The 20,923-nt window shown below is 42.1% G+C and overlaps 1 protein-coding gene across 3 annotated transcripts; it reads left to right on the top strand.

The window, feature by feature from the left end:
* On the top strand, positions 1–20,905 carry LOC122168475 (E3 SUMO-protein ligase RanBP2-like). 3 transcript variants are annotated; one of them, XM_042833842.1, is made up of 21 exons: positions 1–218; positions 2,729–2,796; positions 3,287–3,398; positions 4,139–4,291; positions 4,923–5,153; positions 5,532–5,677; positions 6,446–6,638; positions 7,143–7,233; positions 7,965–8,174; positions 9,254–9,432; positions 9,520–9,695; positions 9,995–10,118; positions 10,490–10,651; positions 11,056–11,193; positions 11,281–11,427; positions 11,919–12,098; positions 12,183–12,266; positions 12,568–12,706; positions 12,876–12,973; positions 13,502–15,556; positions 17,816–20,905. In XM_042833842.1, exons 1-21 carry the CDS (start codon positions 144–146, stop codon positions 18,143–18,145), a joined length of 5,091 nt encoding a protein of 1,696 aa, XP_042689776.1. In that variant the 5' UTR covers positions 1–143; the 3' UTR covers positions 18,146–20,905. The 3 variants fall into 3 exon arrangements, with proteins under 3 accessions (XP_042689776.1, XP_042689774.1, XP_042689775.1); XM_042833841.1 differs by having other exon boundaries at positions 3–218; positions 13,502–13,931; positions 15,195–19,120; XM_042833840.1 differs by having other exon boundaries at positions 13,502–20,900.
* Positions 20,906–20,923: the final 18 nt, after the last annotated feature.

Raw genomic sequence — 20,923 nt, 5'->3', positions numbered from 1 at the left:
GCAGCGGAGGGCGTTGCGCCGTGTGTGGAGCGGGAACTTGCGTAGCGTACGAGTGCCGGCCTTCCGCCGCTTGCTCTTTCTTCTGGTGAGGCTCGGCGTGGTCACCGACGACGAGTGCCGGCCGGACGGCCGGGCTCGGCGCCATGATACGGCGCACGAAGCCCGAGGTGGAGAGATACGTCGCCTCCGTGCAGGCCGCCGCCTCCTCTCCTAGAGAGGTGAGTGCTTGGGGCCCGGCCGGCACCGCCGGCGGCGCTCCCGAGGCCTCCCCGGGGCCTCCCCGGGGCCGCGGTGTGGTCCGCTCCCCGCCCGCCCCGTCCTTCCTCTCCTCCCGCGGGTGCCGGGCCCGAGGGGTGGCCGCGGGCTTTGCCGGGGCCCGGGATGGCCGACGGGGGCCGGCGGGCCCGGTGCGCGGGAAAGGCGCTGGGCTGCCCGGGCGGGCGGCGCTTTGCGGCCTCGTCCCTCGGGTACGGGGCGGGGGGGGTCGTGGCGTTCCCGCTGCCGGGAGCGCTGGTGAGTCAGAGCTTGCTGAGGGGCTCGTGGAGTCGTGTGGGTGGGGAGTCGAAGCCGAGGGAGGCTGCTGGGAGGGGGGCCGCGGATATACTTCCTTGGAAGCGTGGTTTGCTACCGCTGCGCGCCTCTTAAAACTGGAGAGCCCTCGGTTAACTTCGAAAGAGCGCAGCGGCGTCGTGAAGTACGGATCCCTCCTGTTCTGTGGGAAATGAATGGCCTGGGTTGAAAAGGGCCACCATGATCATCTAGTTTCAACCCCGTGCTATTTGCAGGATCGCCAGCCACCGGACCAGGCTGCCCAGAGCCACATCCAGCCTGGCCTTGAATGCCTCCAGGCACGGGGCATCCACAGTCTCCATGGGCAGCCTGTTCCAATGCGTCACCACCTTCTGTGTGGAAAAACCTCTTCCTAATATCGAACCTAAATCTCCCCTGTCTCAGCTTAAAACCATTCCCCCTTGTCCTATCGCTATCTATTCCCCTCCACATCCTCTCCTGTTTATATGCTCCCTTCAAGTACTGGAAAGCCGATCTTCCAGCCTTCCCTCTCTTGAGGAACCAAACTAGGGAATGCATACTGTTAATCTTCTGAATTTCTTTGGTGTGTTGTGTGGCTGTTATTCCCATCTGTGTGACAGCGTTGTGAAACGTCAGTAATAAGAGAGGGAGTGGTGGGGGGAAATAGCTTTGCTGCTGTGCGTTAGTAACTGGGCAGCCAGATGATTCCCTGATATCAGGAAAATGGTGTGCAGGTCACGGTGAGCTGACTGATGAGGTTCATAGGAGCAGTTTCATCCGGAAAGGTCCCGCTCTGCTGCTTTGAATTGGTTTTATTGCAGACGTGGAATATTCAGCAGTTGTGTAATGTGAATGCACACTGTGATGCAGCAGGGCCTTGATGTGAGTGTAAGGCCTGCATGAATCCTCGTTTTGATCTTCTTCAACAGCAGTGGAGTTGTCCCTTCACTTTGTTTGGTAGATTTTGATGCTGTTTAGGCTGCACAGTGTTGAATGTATCGCTGCTAAATTTGGAGATAATCTTCAACAGTGTTGGTATTCTTGTGGAGCTCAATGCAAAAATGTTGCCTCTCCTTTAGTAGTGCTCAAGGCCAAGTGCTGCGGGTTTGGTTTCATCTTTTCAGTGATGCTTGTAACTGGCTGTATAGCACAGTCAGTGATGGAAGTAGTTACTGGTTTTTCTGCAGTGTTGATTTTGGAGAGGAGGGCTGTACGAGGCTGTAAGCATTTATTTTGAAGTTTCTTTCCAACCCTGTTTACGAGGAGATGTCAAGCATGATTGCACTCTGTGCATGTCAGTATATCCATGTTTTACTTCAGAATACAGACTGAAAAGTAGGAGACTGGTGTTCCTTTGAATCCACTTGTAAAAATTTTTGAGGAGTAACCTGAAGATTACTCCTGAAAGGAAGTAGGAAAAGGATAGGAGACTAAATTCAAGTGTCTTTAGATTGTAGGAATTTGTTTCACATCTGGAGTCATAGGTGTAACTAGTTCCAGTATTCCTGATTCTCAAACAGAGGCTACTGTGGAAGTGTTACGTGGACCCCATGTTTTAGGTTTGTCTCCTGGTTCATGTTTACCATGAAGTTTTTGCTCATGACTTCCCAGTTCTCGAGCTCATTCACAGGTAAAAAAAAAAATGTTTCTTCAGTGCAGTAATTTAGTGCTGATGTTATCAGTCCAAGTGAACTTGAACTTGAGGACTCCTCTGTGAGTGAAAGGTGAAACATACCTCTCCACAGGTATTGACTGAAGGGCAGAACAAGGAAATAAAAGTGAATATTAAAAAGAGGATAGGCAAGAGATGAAGGTGACAGAAGCATGAACAGGAGGAGCTGGACTCTTAATTTGTGGCATCTGTTTTCTTCTGCAGCGTAGATACATTGCAAGAAAAAAGCTTATCTGTAGCTGGCGCCATTCTTCTTCTCTGTTTAGTCAGAAGTGTTTATGGAATGCCAGTAACCCCAGTTTTGCTTTGGTAGGAGCCTTTGCCAGTTATTGGGCAAAAACATTATTTTCTTAATCCTGTATCTTTCAAAAACAAAGCCCTGAATACGAGGAGTGAACTGGAGCTGGTAACTCTGAAGAAACTGTTAGAAATATGATGCATCCCTGAAAAGAAAGGTCTCCCTATTCAGTTCCTTCAGCAGTACTGTATATCTAAAATGTACCTGTCCTGTTTTCTTTCCTTCAGAGATCGTTGAAAGGATTCCTTTTTGCTAAGCTGTATTTTGAGATAAAAGAATATGAACTTGCTAAAAGGTAATAAATGTTACGTATGTTGTTCTGTTCTTTAACATGTGATAGAAAAGCTAAGTGAAGTGGAGCGGAGAAATCAAGACCATTATCAAGCTGTTCTGAGGTAGCAGTAAATGGGAGAATTGGATGCCGTTTAAATCTGCCTAAAAGAGCAGCCTAAAGGATGGGTAGTCATAGTGTGCTGTAAGAACTCACCTGGTTGGAATGTCTTTTATGCCACTGTGTTACGTCCTACGTGCAGTTTCTGGGAACTACTGCTTTATTTAATAAAGGCCAGTACTTGCAGGCAAATATGTAGAATCTGTACGTGTAGAGATAATGTTGTTCCTTACTTGAAGGTCTAGATCAAGCACCTAGAACTAAATATGGCTGGATGTCCTGTATGACAGATGACATTCCCACATTAGCTACAGGCTGTGGGGGTTCTTGTGTTACTGAGCAGTACTGATCCTTCTGTTTTGTTTTTTGTTTTTGTTATTTATTTACTCTGTAGATATATTTCTACTTATCTCAGTGTCCAAGAGAGAGATCCCAAAGCTCACAGGTTTCTGGGACAGATTTATGAAGCTCAGGATAACATAGAAAAAGCTTTTGGGTGTTACAAGGTAAGCGCTTCCCTCACCTCCCTGATGTCCAGCTTTATTCCATCTTAAATGGACTTGATCTTTGTGCTGCCTGCTCTGATGTTCTTCCCACTGGACGAAGAATGTGTGACCCCTGTAGAATTCTGTATAGGGATTATGGTAACAGCAGGAATCCAGCTGCTACTGAAAGACTGGACTGAGAGTGTTTCTCAGTTGCACAGTTTGTTTTTTGTTGGTGGTGGGCTTTCTGTTTGTTTGTTTCCTCAGAGGTAGAGGGGACAGGGCAAATAGAGTTTTGATTAGGCAAGTGTATAAATGTGAAATCCAGTCAACGTTTCATTATTTGGGCTTTGGGGAGGGAGAGGATATGCACAAAATTCTTGTTGCCACTCAGTGGAGTTCTGTCAGTCTTTCTGACTTCATTCTGATTTTCAGAAGCCTCTGTATTAGGTTAGACTAGAGATACTCCTGGTCCAGTGGTCTGAGTAGGGCAGCAGCTGGTGGTGGAGGCAGAGGAGCTGTTTTGGCATTATTTCTCTTGTGGTGTTCTGGATTCCAGCAGTTGTCTGGGTGTTAGAAACCAAGGGTGGCCTTTCAAAAAGGAGGTTTTTCTGAAAGAAGTGAGGAAATACTTACTGATAGTTCTAACTTGACTTGCTGGGTGTGTTTATTGGGGGCATATTTTCTTTCTTGTTCTATATGGACTGCAAGATCAAGTTCCCAGTAACCTTTTTTCTTGTGTTTGTGCATGGGAAACCCAGCGTTCTGTGGTGCTGAATCCAAGGCAGAAAGATCTTGTGCTGAAGATTGCAGAGTTGCTGTGTAGTAACAACATCACTGATGGAAGAGCCAAGTACTGGGTTGAGAAAGCTGCCAGGCTCTTCCCTGGGAGTCCTGCTGCTTACAGACTGAAGGTAAATTGCAACTCCTAATCTGTGCTCTGTGCCTAGTAGAAACTGCAGTTTCTGTAACTGATGGGAAAACCATGTTAGTAATAGTATCCAAGAAGTCAAGATTAGATTAATATTGCCTCTATTATGTGACTGCACTGCTTTCTAGGGTTTTTTTATTTGAATTAAAAGCTGTAGAATGTAGGAGATGCTGTTATTCCCAAATAGTGTGTAAATGCTTTCAGTCATACTGTCTCACTTTTGTGCAGGCATTAGTTTTCTGTAGTGCAACAGCAATGAAATGGAAGTCTTGGGAGGCTTGTGCTTTGGGGTTTTGTGTGTGGTGTTTGCTGGGTTTTTTGTGTTTTGTATTTTCTTTTTTAGCCTGTTCTGTATCAAGGTGTGCCATCTTTGAACCAAATGATTTGATGCTCTTAACTTAGCATCTTACTTAGCATCTATGTGATGCTAACTCTAAAGTGGTTTGGTTTTTTTTCCACTTCTAAGATGTTGTAGAACACTCTGGGCCCCAACAGCTTTTCAGAGTAGTTTGAGTAATGTAGTCTGTAGTGGCAGTGAGAAAACAGGTAATGTAGTTGCTGAAAAGGCTCTCGTGGAGAATGAAATGTGAACGTGTTGCCTTTGTATTTAATAGGAGCAGTTACTGGAACATAAAGGTGAAGATGGATGGAATCAGCTCTTTGATATGATTCAGACAGAACTCTATGCGAGACCAGATGATATCTACCTGAACATCAGACTGGTTGCTCTCTACCGTTCAAATAATAGGTTAAGAGATGCTGTGCTTCATTGTCAGGAGGCAGAGAAGAAAATACCAGTAGACTCAAGCTTGGAATGGTGTTCATGTGTCATAAAGACATTTGAGGTATTTAATCATATTTTGATCCTGCCATCATCTCCCATACCCTTGAAACTGGTGTTATTCTCTTAGTAACGTTACAATGGCAGCTAATGCTCAAGTGACTTGATTCCTTCAACTGTGATGTTTGCCAAAACCAGTGATTTACTTGGGATTTTCTTCAGTCTTATGGAGTTGTTTAGTTTCTAGCTGAAGTGCTAAGTTAGATACAGCAGCTCTGTCAAGGTGGAAATTGCTGAGGCAAATCCTTTATGGACTTTTGCTGCTGAAGAGTATGTTAATGTCTCACCTGGGAAACTGGATTATGCAGCCATGTTCTGGAGAAGCTCTTGCCTTCATTGGAGGAGGGTGGTTCCTTATTCTCTGATGAACTTTATTCTTTAGGAATACCTTGAATCAGTTCGAGACTTGGAATCTGATAAAAATAATTGGAGAGCTATCAAGAAAGATCATCTGCTGGCCTATGCTAGCTTTGTTAAAATGACGCTTGCTTCCAGAGATGTTCGAGAAAGCAGAGAGGCACTTGAAAGGTATCGTTTTAACTTTTCTGTTTTTAAAAAAAAAAAAAGAAAAGAAATTGAGTATTTTTTTTCTGGGTCACAGAACATCTAGCAGACATAATTTTCACTGAGTAGCCATTTTGTGAATTGGAGGGGAGTTCCTCTGTAGTAGCCACAAAGAACAAATGTTACTAGGCTTGATCTCCAAGCTGTGTGTCTGCCTGAGCTACAAGCCTTAGGGACGACTCAGTGATAGTCTGTGCCAGTTGTCTTTTTTCACTGCAGCATGAGAGTGTTGTTCTTGACTTCAGCTGGTTTACATTTCACAGGCACTTGTGGGTCAGCTTTGTCCTGGTCAAGTCAATACAACACATACTGAAATAACGAACAATTTTATGTGTCTAGTGTAAATGGGAGATAGGAAGCCACCTGCATTCTCCTTGAGGGAAAACTGATCCAACTAATCCAGCTGACTGCAGACTGGGTCATGTGTGCCACAGCTGGAATAGTACGAAACAATGTTTGTAGCCAGTTAATTTAAGATTTGTGTTCCTTTATTTCCATTACTTTCTCTTTTGTACTGACTCCTATTGATTTCACTTCAATAAACAGTGTTCAGAGCTCTAGGAGCTCAAGACTGTTGTCCTGCTCTCTTGTGCAACTCAGGTTTAAGCTGCAGAGATGGCAGTAGCAGTTGAATTATCAAGTCACTTCATTCATGGCTAAATAACTCTGGCCTGAAGCACGCGATGGATTTTATCAGGGCTTTGTTGAAAATGAATTTTGTCTCCGTTCTAGTTTTGATCGTGTGCTTCACTCTGTGAAACCATATGTGAGTGGACCTGATGAGCTGTCTCGTACCTTCCTTGAAATGAAAGGACACTTCTACCTGCATGCTGGAACTTTCCTTCTGAAAATGGCCCAGAACAGTGAGGCGCAGTGGAGAGATGCATGTGAACTTGCAGCATTGTGTTATCTGAAAAGTTTCTATGTGAGTCACTGTTCAGTTTGTGCTTGTAGTTGTTGTGGTTCTTGAACACTCTCGCTGTACATGCATTGAACACCTGTATTCCAAAGATTAACTGCTGTTTTTAAGGCTGTCTCCTCACCAAATCTTCCTCTTCCACAATTCTTTAAAAGATTTCACCTGATGTGAAGAAGGTTCTCTTCAACTGTTTCACTTGTCAGAAGTAAGATGACTCTTATGAGTGTATTTCCTGCAGGGTCTGCCCTTTTCTGTAAACAGCTGAAATAACTGATATCAGGGTTATGGGTGTGGGAGAGAGGGGGATGACCTGAGTAGCTCTCACACACTTACTGCATAGATAGCAGAGCTGGATCAAGCTTGTGTGCTCTTAAAGGTATTTGCAGTTGGTTGATGACTCACCTAGTGTCTTGTTCAGGAAAGAAACAACCTTGTTTTCTAACTTTTAAGGCTAACTGAAGTGATTTCCTTTTTGTTGTGAAGAAGCTGTAACAATTCTTTCTTCCACAGGTACCTAAACCAAAGTCAAAACTAATAAAAGGAGATCCTGCTGGGCAAGATATGCTGGAAATGTTGGCCTGTGACCGAAAAAGCCAGTCTGGTAATAAAAATTAATCATTACAAATGTTGCATAGTTCCATTTTAGTTTTATGAATAGTTGATTTCCGAGTTAATGTCTTGTTAAAGAACACGTTTGGTGTCTTGAAATATGCTATAAAACTTTGTACATTTTGGCTACGTATGAAAAGCAAAACAGCAGCTTAATCCTGACATGTAATGGACTTTTTATCTCCAGGACATTAAGATAGAATTTAACTTTTAGTGTCTCTTAGACTGCTGGTTTCTGCCTGCTAATATACTGTTTGCAAGCAGTGCTGGTCCCAAGTACAAAAGAAAATACTGCTCTTTCTCTGTCACTTTTGTTCCCTTCTTTGTTGCAACAGGTTTGCTGCTGTTCTGCTGTTTTTTTAAAGCAGAGGCAGTCTTTTTCAGTCTTTGCTGTCATTTGGGCTCTAGATGAAAACAAAGAAAACACCAGGCATCAGGCTGAATTCATCCTGAATAGATGAGATTGACAGCTACTTATTTTGAAGACCACTGTAGTGCTCATTATAATAAAAATACATAGTAATTTTGGAGAACTGGATTTTAAAATGCTTTGGGACTGCTGTCAGCCCATACACTAAAACACTGGCTTAATTATAGGGAGAGTGTAACTTAGAAATCTGTAAATATCATAAGGGGAAGTCTTGCTTCCCAGCCTCAGGTAGCAAAAGCAACCCACTGCATCAAATATTGTTGAGTGTTCTTCTGTGACATTGTGTTTTCTAGGCCACATGTTGCTGAACTTAAGCCACGGCAAGGAAGACTTTTTGAAAGAGATTGTGGAATCTTTTGCAAACAAAAGTGGTTTATTTACGTTGTTTGAAAGCCTGTTTGGGAGTGGAGCTTCTAGAGAGAGATCTTTCCTTGGCACAGATGATGTGGGAAATGTCAGTACACAAGCACCAGTTCAAGGAGAGCTGAGTAAATACGATGTTGGTAAGAGATGTTACTGAAACTCAATATAAACATGACTGTGTTAGAGGTTCTTGTACAAATGCATCATTGGCAACAAGAGACAAGTGTCTGTAATAGCTGCTCATCGTTGCTCTCATCAGAGAGTGATTTGTAAGGTTTCACTTTCAGCTGTAGCTGAGAGGCAGTATCATCATGCCAGGTTCTGAAGAATTTCTCACATACTTCCTGCTTCCACACTGTTGTCTTCTGGTCTGTTCTGATTCATTTCTAGTTGAAGCTGCCTGTTTAGCTTTTGGTGTTTGTACACTTGTAAGTGCTAATAGGAAGGCACATAGTTCTTCATGTGTAATCTATGAACACAGGTTACAATAAAGGGTTCCATCAAAATGAAATAATTCCAGGACGAGTTGTGAGCTGGTGAACTCTTTCCGTTTTTAAGCTTAACTCGATGATGAGGGCTTGCTTTGAATTTGGGTGTAGCAAGAGTAGAATGCTAGTAGTCTTCTACTTAGCTACTAGGGGTCAAAAATATATGTAGACTATTCAAACTAAAAGTACCGATCAGAGTGCAAAGCAATAAGGTTTATGGCCTTTCTCTTTTTGAATATATATGTATTTTACATATTAAAATAAAAGTTTATGCTATTATGGTCTCTCTGAAGAAGTTTGTTCATCATGTTTTTAAATACAAAAATTAAAAAAGAAAAAAACCAAACACTTATTGCACATAGGCTAAAGATTAACCCCGTTAGAGAAGTATTATATTATCTCCATTTTTTTTGCTTTGACAGAAAAGGTGAAGTATTAATATACTTTGCTTGTGCACTTTTATGAAATAGATATTATTGTTGGGTTGATTTTTTTAAAGTTATTTATATAATATAAACAGGAGCAGGAATCACTTGAAGAATGCTACATCTTACTTGAACATTGTTAGTTCCAGCTTGTTAGACAGAGGCAAACAGGTGGGAGGAGGTTGCTGGGGAAGCCCTTCCATGGGAGAAATATTGAGAGCTCCTTCTCAAAACCCAGCTTTCAGATACAGGTCTTCCTAACTGGGACGCAGATCCTAGCATCTTACAACCTTTGTTTTTGCACAGGTGCTGTTCGAATGCACAGTGGCAGTCTCCAGCACCTTGTTTGGCTTGGCTTGCAGTGGAATTCTATGTCAGCGTTATTCCCGCTGCGCAAAGTATTAAAACAGCTTTTTCACTTGCCACAAGAAACATCAAGACTTGAAACAGATGCTCCTGAATCCATCTGCCTGCTGGACCTTGAAGTAAGCAAACTTTCCCAGTTCTTAAATGCATTTAAATGCAAGGTTTTGGGTACCTAATGCTTTATTTGTTTATTCTTACCCAAACAGGTTTTTTTACTTGGAATGGTGTTCACCAGCAACTTACAATTGCAAGAGAAGTTTAATACTCACTACGGCACGCATCAACCTGCATTCTTACCATTGCTGCTGTGCAAACAGTACTATACTGAGAAGCAGAGATCCTGGTGGGATGCAGTTCGTACTCTGATGCAGAAAAAAACAACGTAAGGCTTCTTCAGTTTGGAAATACTTGAACCAAACTTGTAGGCAGCTTCTGAATTGATTCCCATAGGTTGTGTAAAACGAGTTCCTTTTGTTTGACGTAGTTTGAGCATTAAAGGTTTGCTGCTGTAGGGGTGAGATGCTTGAGAACTTTCCAAAAAGGGCTTTACGTTTCTAATATTGTGTTTGTCAAGAGCCAGCTTAGGACTAAAACTGCTTGTTGTATTCATCAAACAAATAATGTGTGAACAGATTGAAAGAGGGGGACTAATAATTGAGGAATATTTCTTCTGATATTCAGGCCAGACTCAGCAACAAAACTGAAGCTTCTTGTACAGCATGGATTAAGTACTCTGCGAGCCCTGGAGGAACACGGCCTTCAGCCTGCCTTAATTATCCACTGGGCAAGAAGCCTGCAAAAAACAGTAAGTGAAGATTATTTGTGAATAAGTACCATCTGTTTTTCTCTAATTTTGCAAACTGAACGGACTAAATAAAATCAGATGAGAATGTGGTATTGAGAGCTGCTGCTAATTTTGATAGGATGACTAGAGCAACTAATTTATCTGACAAGTTCTCTCTCCCTCACTACTCTCTTAGCAACGCAGTTGAAAATAATGTATTTTCTACCTGTGTGTGCCTTTCTGTGACTTCCTGAAATACATCAGAAGCATCAGAGAAAAATTCTTGAAACTTGTCAAGAGAACAACTGCATCAGAGAAGAAAAAGTATGAATAAAAAAGTGTGTATAACATTTTATTTGAATTTTCTGCAATAGTTTCAATTTCTCCAACAGGGCACTAGCCTTAACTCCTTCTACGACCAGAAAGAATATATTGGAAGAAGTGTCTACTATTGGAAGAAAACTTTGCTTTCTTTGAAAATGATCAAAAAGCTCAAAAGTATTCCTGAGCCTACAGATCCTCTGTTCAACCATTTCCATAGTGTGGACATTCAGGTACAGATTGATTATTCAAAGATGAGAGTAAGAGGGGTTTTATGTCACAATCTTACATGTAAATTGGTTGTGGGGTTTTTTATAGTGTTTCTTGGTTGTTTTCTTTTTGTGGTTTGGTTGGTTTTGTGTGTTGTTAGGGTTTGTTTTTTTGTCATTGTATTGCTAGTGCTAAGATTTGGTAGTATCTTTCTGTTGAACTGTTCAGCTTTAGAACAATCAGAGTGGAAGACGCTGAACTCCCTTAGAACCAGCTTTATTGAAAAGCTGTTTTTCTGTATCGCAGGAAAACTAGTAATATTATTAACCTCCTCCTGTCTGATTGCTTACTAGATGTTCACAGTTACTGACTGTTCCAAGTGTCCACATGCACATTACGTGTGACTTGTCTTTTGCTTTGGCTGAAGGTCTTTCAGGTGGCAGCCTATGAAGAAGAGGCACATATAGCATTTGCAATGTTGGATGCGGTTGAAGGCAGAACTGATGATGCTTTATTAGCATTTGAAGCTATTAAGAACGTGGTTTCATACTGGAATCTTGCCATAGTAAGTTTGTAAATTGCATTACCTCCAAATGCTTTTCTTTTGCTTGCATTCTGACCAATTCTTATTAATCAATGTACTGTTGCGTAGCTTTGCCAAAGAAAGGCAGAGGAGATGGAGAGCGATGATATGTTGCCAGAAGAACAAGAAGAACACAAAACCTATCTTCTTAAAAGAAAGCATTACCTGATGAAGATCATCGATGAAAGCTCCTCTGATCCATCAGTAGCTGACAAAGTAATTCCTGCTTAACATCTTGTTTGGAGGGATGGAGTGGTTTAGCTTACTGGTGCAAAATGAGACAATTTGCTTTCAAGTCAGACTTCTCAAAACAGATTTTGCTTCATGACAAGTTAGGCTTATGGTGTTTCATCAAGGCAAATAAATGTCTTTACTCCAGTATGTGGTATATCCTGGGAAGGTTCTGTGAAGGTATCAGATTCTGAAATGTTTTTGATTCTCTGTAGATGACGGCTTTTGTGTAAACAAATAGCTTGTGCTCAGTGTCTTTGTGAGGTTGATAGTTTCCAAGTCGAATTAATGCTTGTGTGAATTGTCCTCTTACCTTAATTGTAACAGATGTCGGGCTTTCCTGCGAAGGAAAGAACAACAAAAAAAGCCTAGAATTTCTGTAGTGAAAGCCTTGTGTACTGTTCAGCCATAGATGAGAACACAGTCTCTTCCTCAGATCAAGAATTGCAATCATGACTTGTGTTTCCAATTTTTAGCTGCCAGTATCTATTGAAACTGTAACGGAAATGCTGAATGCAGTGAGCCAGGAGCTTGGGGAGAATGATGAAGAGGAAAGTTTTGCCTCCGGAAACATCTCCCAAGCTGCACATCTGGAAGTAAAACATTCAATTCCATCACCTAAGAAATTATCTTTCTCACCAACTAATACCTACAAGGTATATTAGCCAATTACTCTTCTAGGGATGTGTTACATTTGTATAAAAAACTGAAGCTCTATAATAAGCTTTGTTTTTTTCCAGTTTTCTCCTAAAACTCTTCCTCAGTGGGCAGAAGATCATAAATCTTTACTTCAGATGCTCTGTCAGCAAGTGGAAGCTTTAAAGGTAAACAACTTTGGAGGAGGTAATGCTTCTAAGGACTGCCTGTTCAGATAGTTTTGCGTTCTTCAGCTTAGCTATTGTCCTCTTTGGTTCTGGGTTTTTTATTTCTGGCTTCAGGGAACAATCTCAGTTGTGTACACCATAGGCAGATGGTGGATTATTGCAGCAGTTAACTTTTTTTTTCTTTGTCTCAGACCTTGAAGATGCTTTTAAATAACAGGGGAGTAGGGATCATTCCTTAGGTTTCCTTCACATAGCTGTGTAATACGTTTACACTCTCTTAACTGAAACGCTTCTTGAATAGAATGAAATGCAGGAAATGAAACTCAACAGTTCCAACGTAAGTGTGTCATCTCATCGGTGGCCTGCTGAAAGCTATGGAACTGATCCTATGCCAGATGGTTATCAGAGAGCACAAAATCTTCATGAAGCTCCTTTAACGGGTAAGTTGATGCTGAATTTTTATTGGGCACTTAGTTGTACCGAGTAGGACTTCTTAAAATCTTTCTGCAGTGTTGTTTGACGAATGAGCAGAACTGATCCTCGGGGGATGTTAATTGAAATCAGTATCACAAATTGGGTATAAATTCTTTTCTTGGTGTTCATTTTCAGTTGCTACCACTGGCCCATCTGTGTACTATAGCCAGTCACCTGCTTATAACTCCCAGTATCTTCTAAGAACTGCTGCAACCAATGTAACACCAACAAAGGTGAGGACAAATGTATCTGCTCAAGCAATTTTGACTGACTTATTGAAAACGACTGGTTTTGATTCTGGGTGTAGTTGGATAGAAGTACTGCAGTTCCCTAGGTAGCATTTAGTAAACTTGAGCTCTGCTGGAGACGGGCAGAAAGATCCATTATCAGCTATTGTTTGTGATACGTGGTTTGGGAGAAACAGCCAGCAGAATGTTTTTAACGTGCCTAATATATGTTCTCTGCTCTGTGTCTGTGATGTTCTTTTCCCCAAAACAGCATGGGAACTTGGTGGTTTTTACTCCATTTTTTTGTTTGTTTTCTAGTAACAATAATGAGTCCCTTCAGCTTACGCTTCCCTTCAGTCCACGTTTTCAGATACCATTCGAGTTTTGAACATATGATTTTAGTTTAAACGGATTAGAGTCAAAATGTAATTGTAAAGCTCACCTTGTTATTAAGAGTACATGTTGGGTGGGCTTTAGCAGCCCGAGCCCTTTTTCTCCTTTTCCACTACGAAGTGATTGTGTTTTTTTCCTTAGGCGCCTGTCTACGGCATGAACAGACTTGCACCTCAGCAACATATATATGCTTATCAACAACCGATCCACACCCCACCTCTGCAGAACACTTGTGCCGGTGTGTTTCCTCAAGACATCTATGCTACACCTTTGCGTTTTGATGCTCCTGCTGCTGGAATCATTTCACCTCGTGGAGGCGATGATTACTACAACTACGGTGTTCCACAGGCGAGCACCAATCCGCCACTACCTGAACCAGGCTATTTTACAAAGCCTTCGGTTGCACCCACGACTTTAAAACCTGCAGAATCCAAAGGGGTAGAATTTTCAAAAGCTAAATTTGGGCAGCCGGGAGCAGCTGAAGGGTCAAAGCCGCCTCAGCCAACAACCTTTAAATTCAACACTAACTTCAAATCTAATGATGGGGACTTCACCTTTTCTTCTCCTTTAGCTGCCACACAGCCTGCTAATGGCGCTTTCAACAGCAGTGAACGCCTTTTGAAGCTTTTAACATCAGACAAACCTTTACAAGATGAGAGGTGCATTGAACAAAAAGGAGTTAACAGTCACGCAAATGGCCAAAGAAATGTCTTCAGTTTCAGTAATAAGCATACTTCAGGTGTCTCTCTTACAGAAAGCGTGGGACAAAATGCGCATAAAAACCTGTCTTTTGAAAAGAGTGAAATGTTTAACTTCCAAGAACCAAGCAAGCAATTATTTATGACTTCAAATTCCGACTTGGCCAATAGAAGTCATGAAACAGAGGGAGGAAGCACCCATGGTGGTGATGAGGATGATGATGGACCTCATTTTGAACCTGTGGTGCCACTCCCTGACAAGATTGAAGTAAAGACAGGCGAGGAAGATGAAGAAGAGTTCTTCTGCAACAGAGCTAAACTGTTCCGGTTTGATGCAGAATCTAAAGAATGGAAAGAAAGAGGTATTGGAAATGTGAAAATACTGAAACACAAAGTATCTGGCAAATTCCGTCTCTTAATGAGAAGGGACCAAGTACTAAAAATCTGTGCAAATCACTACATAAATACTGATATGAAATTAACTCCAAATGCTGGATCAGATAGATCATTTGTATGGCATGCTTTAGATTATGCAGATGAGCTGCCAAAGCCAGAGCAGCTTGCAATTCGATTTAAAACACCAGAGGAAGCAATGCTTTTCAAAAGTAAGTTTGAGGAGTGTCAGAATGTGTTAAAAACATCAGGATCAAGTGCTGATGCATCCTTGACTCGGAGCACTGGAACTGCTAAAGAGGCAACAAGTCAAGATACCAAGGAATCTTGCGGGTCAACATTAGGGATCTTGAACTCCGTATTTCGGTTCTCAAAAGATAGTGTGACCAGCGAATCTGACAGCAAAGGCAGTTTTACGTCAACGTCAACCGCCCCTGCCACTTTTTCATTTGGAAAGGAAGCCATACAAACCTATTCCTCTGGCGGATTTGGACAGTCTCCCTTGAAGAAGAATCAGTGGGAGTGTAAAGTATGTTTAGTTCCGAACGAAGCAACTGCTAAGAACTGTGTCTCATGCCAAAGCCCAAATCCAGATACGTGGGACGCACATGGCATCCCAGTAAGTGAATCTGCTGCAAGTTTCAAAGCCAGCGGTAGTGCCACACAGGACAAATTAGGATCTGCCTTTGCTAAAAAGGAAGGTCAGTGGGACTGTAGTATCTGTTCAGTAAGAAATGAACCCACTGCCACAAAATGTGTTGCCTGCCAGAATCCAAGCAAAACTAATTCAGAAGTATCTCCTCAACAATTTTCCTTTAAACTGGAACGACTAGATGCTCCAAAGACTACTCAGAATGACTTGGGAACTGCTTTTTCACTGAAAGGTCAGTGGAACTGCTCTGTATGCCTCACCCAGAACGAAGCAAATGATGAAAACTGTCGTTCTTGTCAGAGTCCTAACTCTCAAGGTCAACCACATGTGCCAGTATCTGCTGTTCAGGCGCTTCCTGCTCCCAGCTTTGGATCTGCTACTGAGGCAAGTAAACCTCAGAAGAATGCATTTGCAGAGCTTTTTGCTAAAAAGGAAGGACAGTGGGATTGTAATACTTGTTTTGTAAGGAACGAAGGTTCCTCACCAGCTTGTGTAGCTTGCCAAACACCAAATCCATCTAGTAAGCCTACCAGTGATGTTTCATTGTTGACTTCTGACTTGAAAAGTAAATCATCTGAACCTGTTGGAGGACAACCGGGAACGGGTTTTAAGTGTGAATTCTTAGGAAAAAGCTTTAAGTTTGGTCATGCTGATCAAGGGAAAACACCAGCATTTACATTTCAGAATCTTGGAGATGCTGAAGCAAAACCTGCAAAGGAAGGATTCAGCTTTTCAATGTTGGTGCCTCCAGGTGGATTTAAATTTGGCATCCAGGAATCCAATAAAAATACTAGTAAGAAAGATGATCCACCCAAGGAGTGTACAACAGACTTGAAAAACGTTGACGAAAAAGACAAAAGTGAACTGCCTTCAAGTAGTGGAGTTACACTCCAATCTGAGGAAACAGCAGACAAGGACAAGGGTGAGTTTACGTTTGGCCAGAACAGCAGTAGTACTTTTACTTTTGCTGATCTTGCAAAAAGTACCCCCAGTGAAGGCTTTCAGTTTGGCAAAAAAGATCCTAACTTTGAAGGCTTCTCAGGTGCAGGTGAACAGCTGTTTTCTTCAAAGGTTTCTCAGACTGGTCACAGAGCAAGCACCTCTGCTGATCTTGGTGAGAAGGATGACGATGTGTACAAGACTGAGGACAGTGATGATATTCATTTTGAACCGATAGTTCAGATGCCTGAAAAAGTAGAACCGTTTACAGGAGAGGAGGATGAGAAAGTGCTGTACTCCCAAAGGGTGAAGCTATTCAGGTTTGATCCAGAAACAAGCCAGTGGAAAGAACGTGGGGTGGGCAACCTGAAGATTCTTAAAAATGAAGTGAATGGCAAAGTAAGGATACTAATGCGACGCGAGCAGGTACTGAAGGTATGTGCAAATCACTGGATCACAACAACTATGAACTTGAAACAGCTGTCGGGCTCAGACAAAGCATGGATGTGGATGGCCAGTGACTTCTCTGATGGCGATGCAAAGCTGGAACAGCTGGCAGCGAAGTTCAAAACACCAGAGCAGGCTGAGGAGTTCAAACAGAAGTTTGAAGAGTGTCAGAAGCTACTGCTAGATATACCACTGCAGACACCCCATAAACTTGTCGATACAGGCAGGACAGCTCAGCTTATACAGAAAGCAGAAGAAATGAAGACCGGCTTAAAAGATCTCAAAACGTTTCTGACGGATGACAAAACTAAACTAGCAGAAGAAGAAAACATAAGCTCTGCCTGTGCTGGTGGCACCTCTGATTCTGTCACAGAGCCACACGCTGAAGGTACTGGGCCTGCTGTGGAGTGGAGCAACTGTGAGTTGCGTGAGGAAGCATTGGATGACAGCTTAAGTAGCTCTGTGTATGCATCACCTCTTGCAAGCAGCCCTGTAAGGAAAAATCTGTTTAGATTTGGAGAGTCTACAGCAGGCTTCAATTTCAGCTTTAAATCTGCCTTGAGTCCATCCAAATCTCCTGCCAAGCAGAACCAGAGTGGAACATCTGTGGGCACGGATGAAGATTCTGATCTTACTCAAGAGGAGGAGAGAGATGGGCAGTACTTCGAACCCGTAGTACCTCTGCCTGACCTTGTGGAAGTGACTAGTGGCGAGGAAAATGAGCAAGTTGTCTTCAGTCATAGAGCTAAACTCTATAGATATGATAAAGACACAAACCAATGGAAGGAGAGAGGTATTGGGGATATCAAGATACTGCAGAACTATGACAGCAAACAAGCACGCATAGTAATGAGAAGGGATCAGGTACTAAAACTCTGTGCCAACCACAGAATAACGCCAGATATGAATATGCAACAAATGAAAGGATCTGACAGAGTATGGGTGTGGACAGCATGCGATTTTGCAGACGGGGAAAGGAAAATAGAGCTGCTAGCAGTGCGGTTCAAACTGCAGGATGTTGCAGACTCATTTAAGCAAACTTTTGATGAAGCAAAGCAAGCCCAAGAGAAAGGCACATTGATAACGCCTCACGTTTCTCGTACCAATACAGCAAAAGAATCTCCTTGTGGTAAGAACGCTGTAGCTGTACTGGAAGAAACTACCAGGGAAAGAACTGACCTCAGCCATGGTGATGATAGTTCTGACACTGTTGTAGAAGCTTTAGAGGTATCGAGAAGTACCTCTGAAACGCCACCCAAAACAGTGGTTTCTCCTCCAAAGTTTGTATTTGGATCTGAATCTGTCAAGAGCATTTTCAGTAATGAGAAGTCAAAGACATTCACATTTGGAAATACTTCAGCCACCGGTTCCCTCTTTGGATTCAGCTTTAATCCTCCAAGAAAAAGCACAGATGATATTTCAGCATCTCAGAAAGCAGAACAGAAAAAAGTGGGAGTAGCTGAACCATCTAAAAGCTGCAGTGCATCTCAGAAACCTTCGGACAGCAAGGCATCCAATGTGGCTCCCTCAGCACAGGATGGACCCTCCAACTTCTCATTTAAAATTCTGGAAAAAGGTGAGTGTGAATTGAACAAGGAGCTTATTCAAGTGTGCAACTCGTTAATGCCAGTCATTGTGTTATTTCTTCTGTCTTAATAAAATGTAGTTTCTTTCAGTTCTAATGTCCATATGTGAATCTTCAAATTCTAGACTTTCAACTTGAGTGAATATTCAGGTTGCAGATTATTTGCACATAAAGATACAAACGTGCCTTGTACAGGATTTGGTGTTACTCTGTAGTGAGAGAGAATTGCCGGTAGGATTTTGGAATCTTGATGAGGTGCTGAAAATGTCAGGGTTAAGTGCTGAAAGTGCATTTTTTGAGTTGAACTGGTAATGTATGTGCACAGGCCTCGCTCTGACTGGTAAGCTATAGAACAGCACTTGTGCTTAAGCTTAAACTCAGTTATCTCTATGACTGTGTGGATGGGTATTCTGAAACTACACGCAGTACATTTGCTTGAAGACTTCCATGAGTGGTCTGTGCAATTCCTGATGCACAGTCTAGCTTTTCTTAGCTTGAAAAGAGATCCTGTGATTACGTCCTCAGTTACACAGGCTCTGATACTAGCTGAAGGCTGAGCTTGCAGAAGCAGTGGCTGCAGTGTGTTCACGTAATGTGCTCAGGTATCTTTGTGCAGTGACAGGGATTTGCTGGCGTTGTACTGATAGAGGACTTCATGCACTGCTTCCTACAATTGCAGGACTGTTTCAGCAGGTGGTGCCTTTTAATATCTATAGCAGTCTCTGTCGTATGAAGGCAAACTGTTTCTTAACTGTAATACACTAAGTGAGATGCTAGAGATGTTGACTGCAGTTTATTCATAGGGGTTGGATAAGCTTGTGTAGCATTCAATGTGAGTTTTCCTACTGTGATGTGTAACTGTGGAATGCTTCCAGAACGTGGATAGGAATAAGGTTTGTTTTACCCCCTTGAAAATTTCAGTTAAACATTTCTCTCCACGCCATTTATTTTCTAGGATTTAATTTTAGCCTTTTTAAATCTAATCCAATGGCCTTTTGGACAAGCACATCTTCCTTGCAAGCTGCTAGTAAAGGTATTTACACGCTGCACTGAATGTGTGATGAAAAACACTTGAGCAGGCACAGCCAGCAGCCAGCCTGTGGCAGAGCAGTTGGCTCCTAATCCTGACAGTTAACATGCATGCTGGAGGAGAGTGCTTCAGATTGTCTGAGTGCTGTATTTGTGCTGCAGGAGAATGTCTGTAGCCTGTGATGTGTGAGCACAGTGGATGGCCCTGTTTAGGCTTTGGCTTTGGTTTGCCTTCTGTTCTCAAGGTATTCAGAAATCTGCCTCGTGCTTCTCCTTCACAGTTTGACTGATCACGCATGCAGGATCCGTAAAATTCCTCCTTACTAAAGGAACTGTGTTCTGCTTTTATTACTCTTGAAGTGTGCATCTCTTCCTGCCTGAAGTCTTCCATGTTACTGATGTATACTGGAAGATTTCAAGGCATGTTGACTAGCAAAATGTGAATTTAGTATTGAATTTGTATTTAGCTCTGTTGGAAATATTGAATTCAATTTCCTGATTACCAGCCTTAACTTCTACATTTGTGCAGAGGAGCAGAGAGAAATGAGAGCCACATTCAGCTCGTTGATATGTATATGCTTCATATATAGTATGGAATCCACCTTTGCTACTCATAAAGCTTTTGCTGATGTAACCGACCTGTTTACCTCCAGAATCCCTAACCATGCTATTACACCTTTAGTTTGTGTCATTTTAAGATGTTTTAAACTGTGCTCCTTGCAAGTCTTCTTGCTAATCAGAGCTCCTCATGGGGAGCATCTTTCAGTCAATGGTTTCTGAGTTTTGCTCGAGCAGCTCAAAAGAAATTGAACCCCAACTTGTTTGCCACGGAGATGCAAAAAACCAGAACTTTCCTTAGGTTGTTTTTTTTTTTTAGCTTTTTTCCCAAGCTTTCCCCAAGTGCTCAGCAGCTCAAGTTCACAGTTGTGTCAGTTGTGTGTTACCCTGTCACTTCCTTGTGTAAGGATTTAAGCCTTAGTGCTTTTCACTTCATGTGAAGCAGCTTTTTACTGACATTGAGAGGGTGTAAAAACAGACTGGTTAGGTATTAAGTCTATCTGGTCTTTATGTCAAAGCTGAACTAAAAGTGAAATGTTCCAACTGTTGTACATGATGTTGCTCTTTCTTTTGTTCCTTTTATCTACTAAGAATTTTTTGTTTGGGTTTTTTTTTCCCTTTGACTGGGAAGTTCTGTTATGACAAAACCAACCAAAGCCAACAGTCTTTCAATATACTCTGTGCACCCTTGGCACTGCTCTAGTGGCAATCTATGAAGATAAATTCAAGCTGCTTGCAGCTTATATAAGTAAGAAAAATTAATTTTCTTGCAGGGAGGCTGAATGAGAACTGATGTAAGTGATCTAGCAAACGTCTTCCTCAGCCTTAATATTCTGAGGGTCAACACAGGTTTTAATCCTTAGTGTTGCTGTTTTTGTCACTTCTTTGAGTAGATTTTGGGACCACTGTGATCTTAATCAGCTTCTGGTCCATTTGTGGAGAGCTTAACCTGTGGGTTGATCTGAACTGGCTTAGTGTGTTTCTAATCTGTTTCTTCTGTTCAGCTGCTTTGCACTAAGGTTCTGTTCAGCTTGTTCAGCTAGTTTGCACTGAGTTCATCTGTGATGAACTGGATGTGAACTTGCTTGACTGCTTAGCTGATCTGAGTGAATAAAGCACCTCCTTCCAGGCAGCATGCCTGCCTACTGCTGTAGCATGGTACTAGATGCCACCAATTGTGATTTAAATCAGCTGGAGTTACTTTGTATGTGTGTAAAGTTCTGAGAAAATATATTAAATCATCTCTAGCTTTTCCATCTTAA

Source organism: Centrocercus urophasianus, unplaced genomic scaffold, assembly GCF_019232065.1.
Source record: "Centrocercus urophasianus isolate 14NV4802_14NV808 unplaced genomic scaffold, USGS_Curo_1.0 seq_423, whole genome shotgun sequence".
Classification (NCBI taxonomy): Eukaryota; Metazoa; Chordata; class Aves; order Galliformes; family Phasianidae; genus Centrocercus; species Centrocercus urophasianus.
The sequence above is the reverse complement of the archived record's forward strand: the minus strand, read 5'-3'. Positions and strand labels throughout refer to the sequence as shown.

What these genes read in the sequence shown, in the direction of transcription:
- LOC122168475 (XM_042833840.1), top strand. Translation starts at nt 144, where the DNA reads ATGATACGGCGCACGAAGCCCGAGGTGGAGAGATACGTCGCCTCCGTG. An exon ending in AAGCTTTTGGGTGTTACAAG is followed by an intron (nt 3,399 to 4,138) that starts GTAAGCGCTTCC and finishes TGGGAAACCCAG; the next exon opens with CGTTCTGTGGTGCTGAATCC. An exon ending in CCAATGTAACACCAACAAAG is followed by an intron (nt 12,974 to 13,501) that starts GTGAGGACAAAT and finishes TTTTTTCCTTAG; the next exon opens with GCGCCTGTCTACGGCATGAA.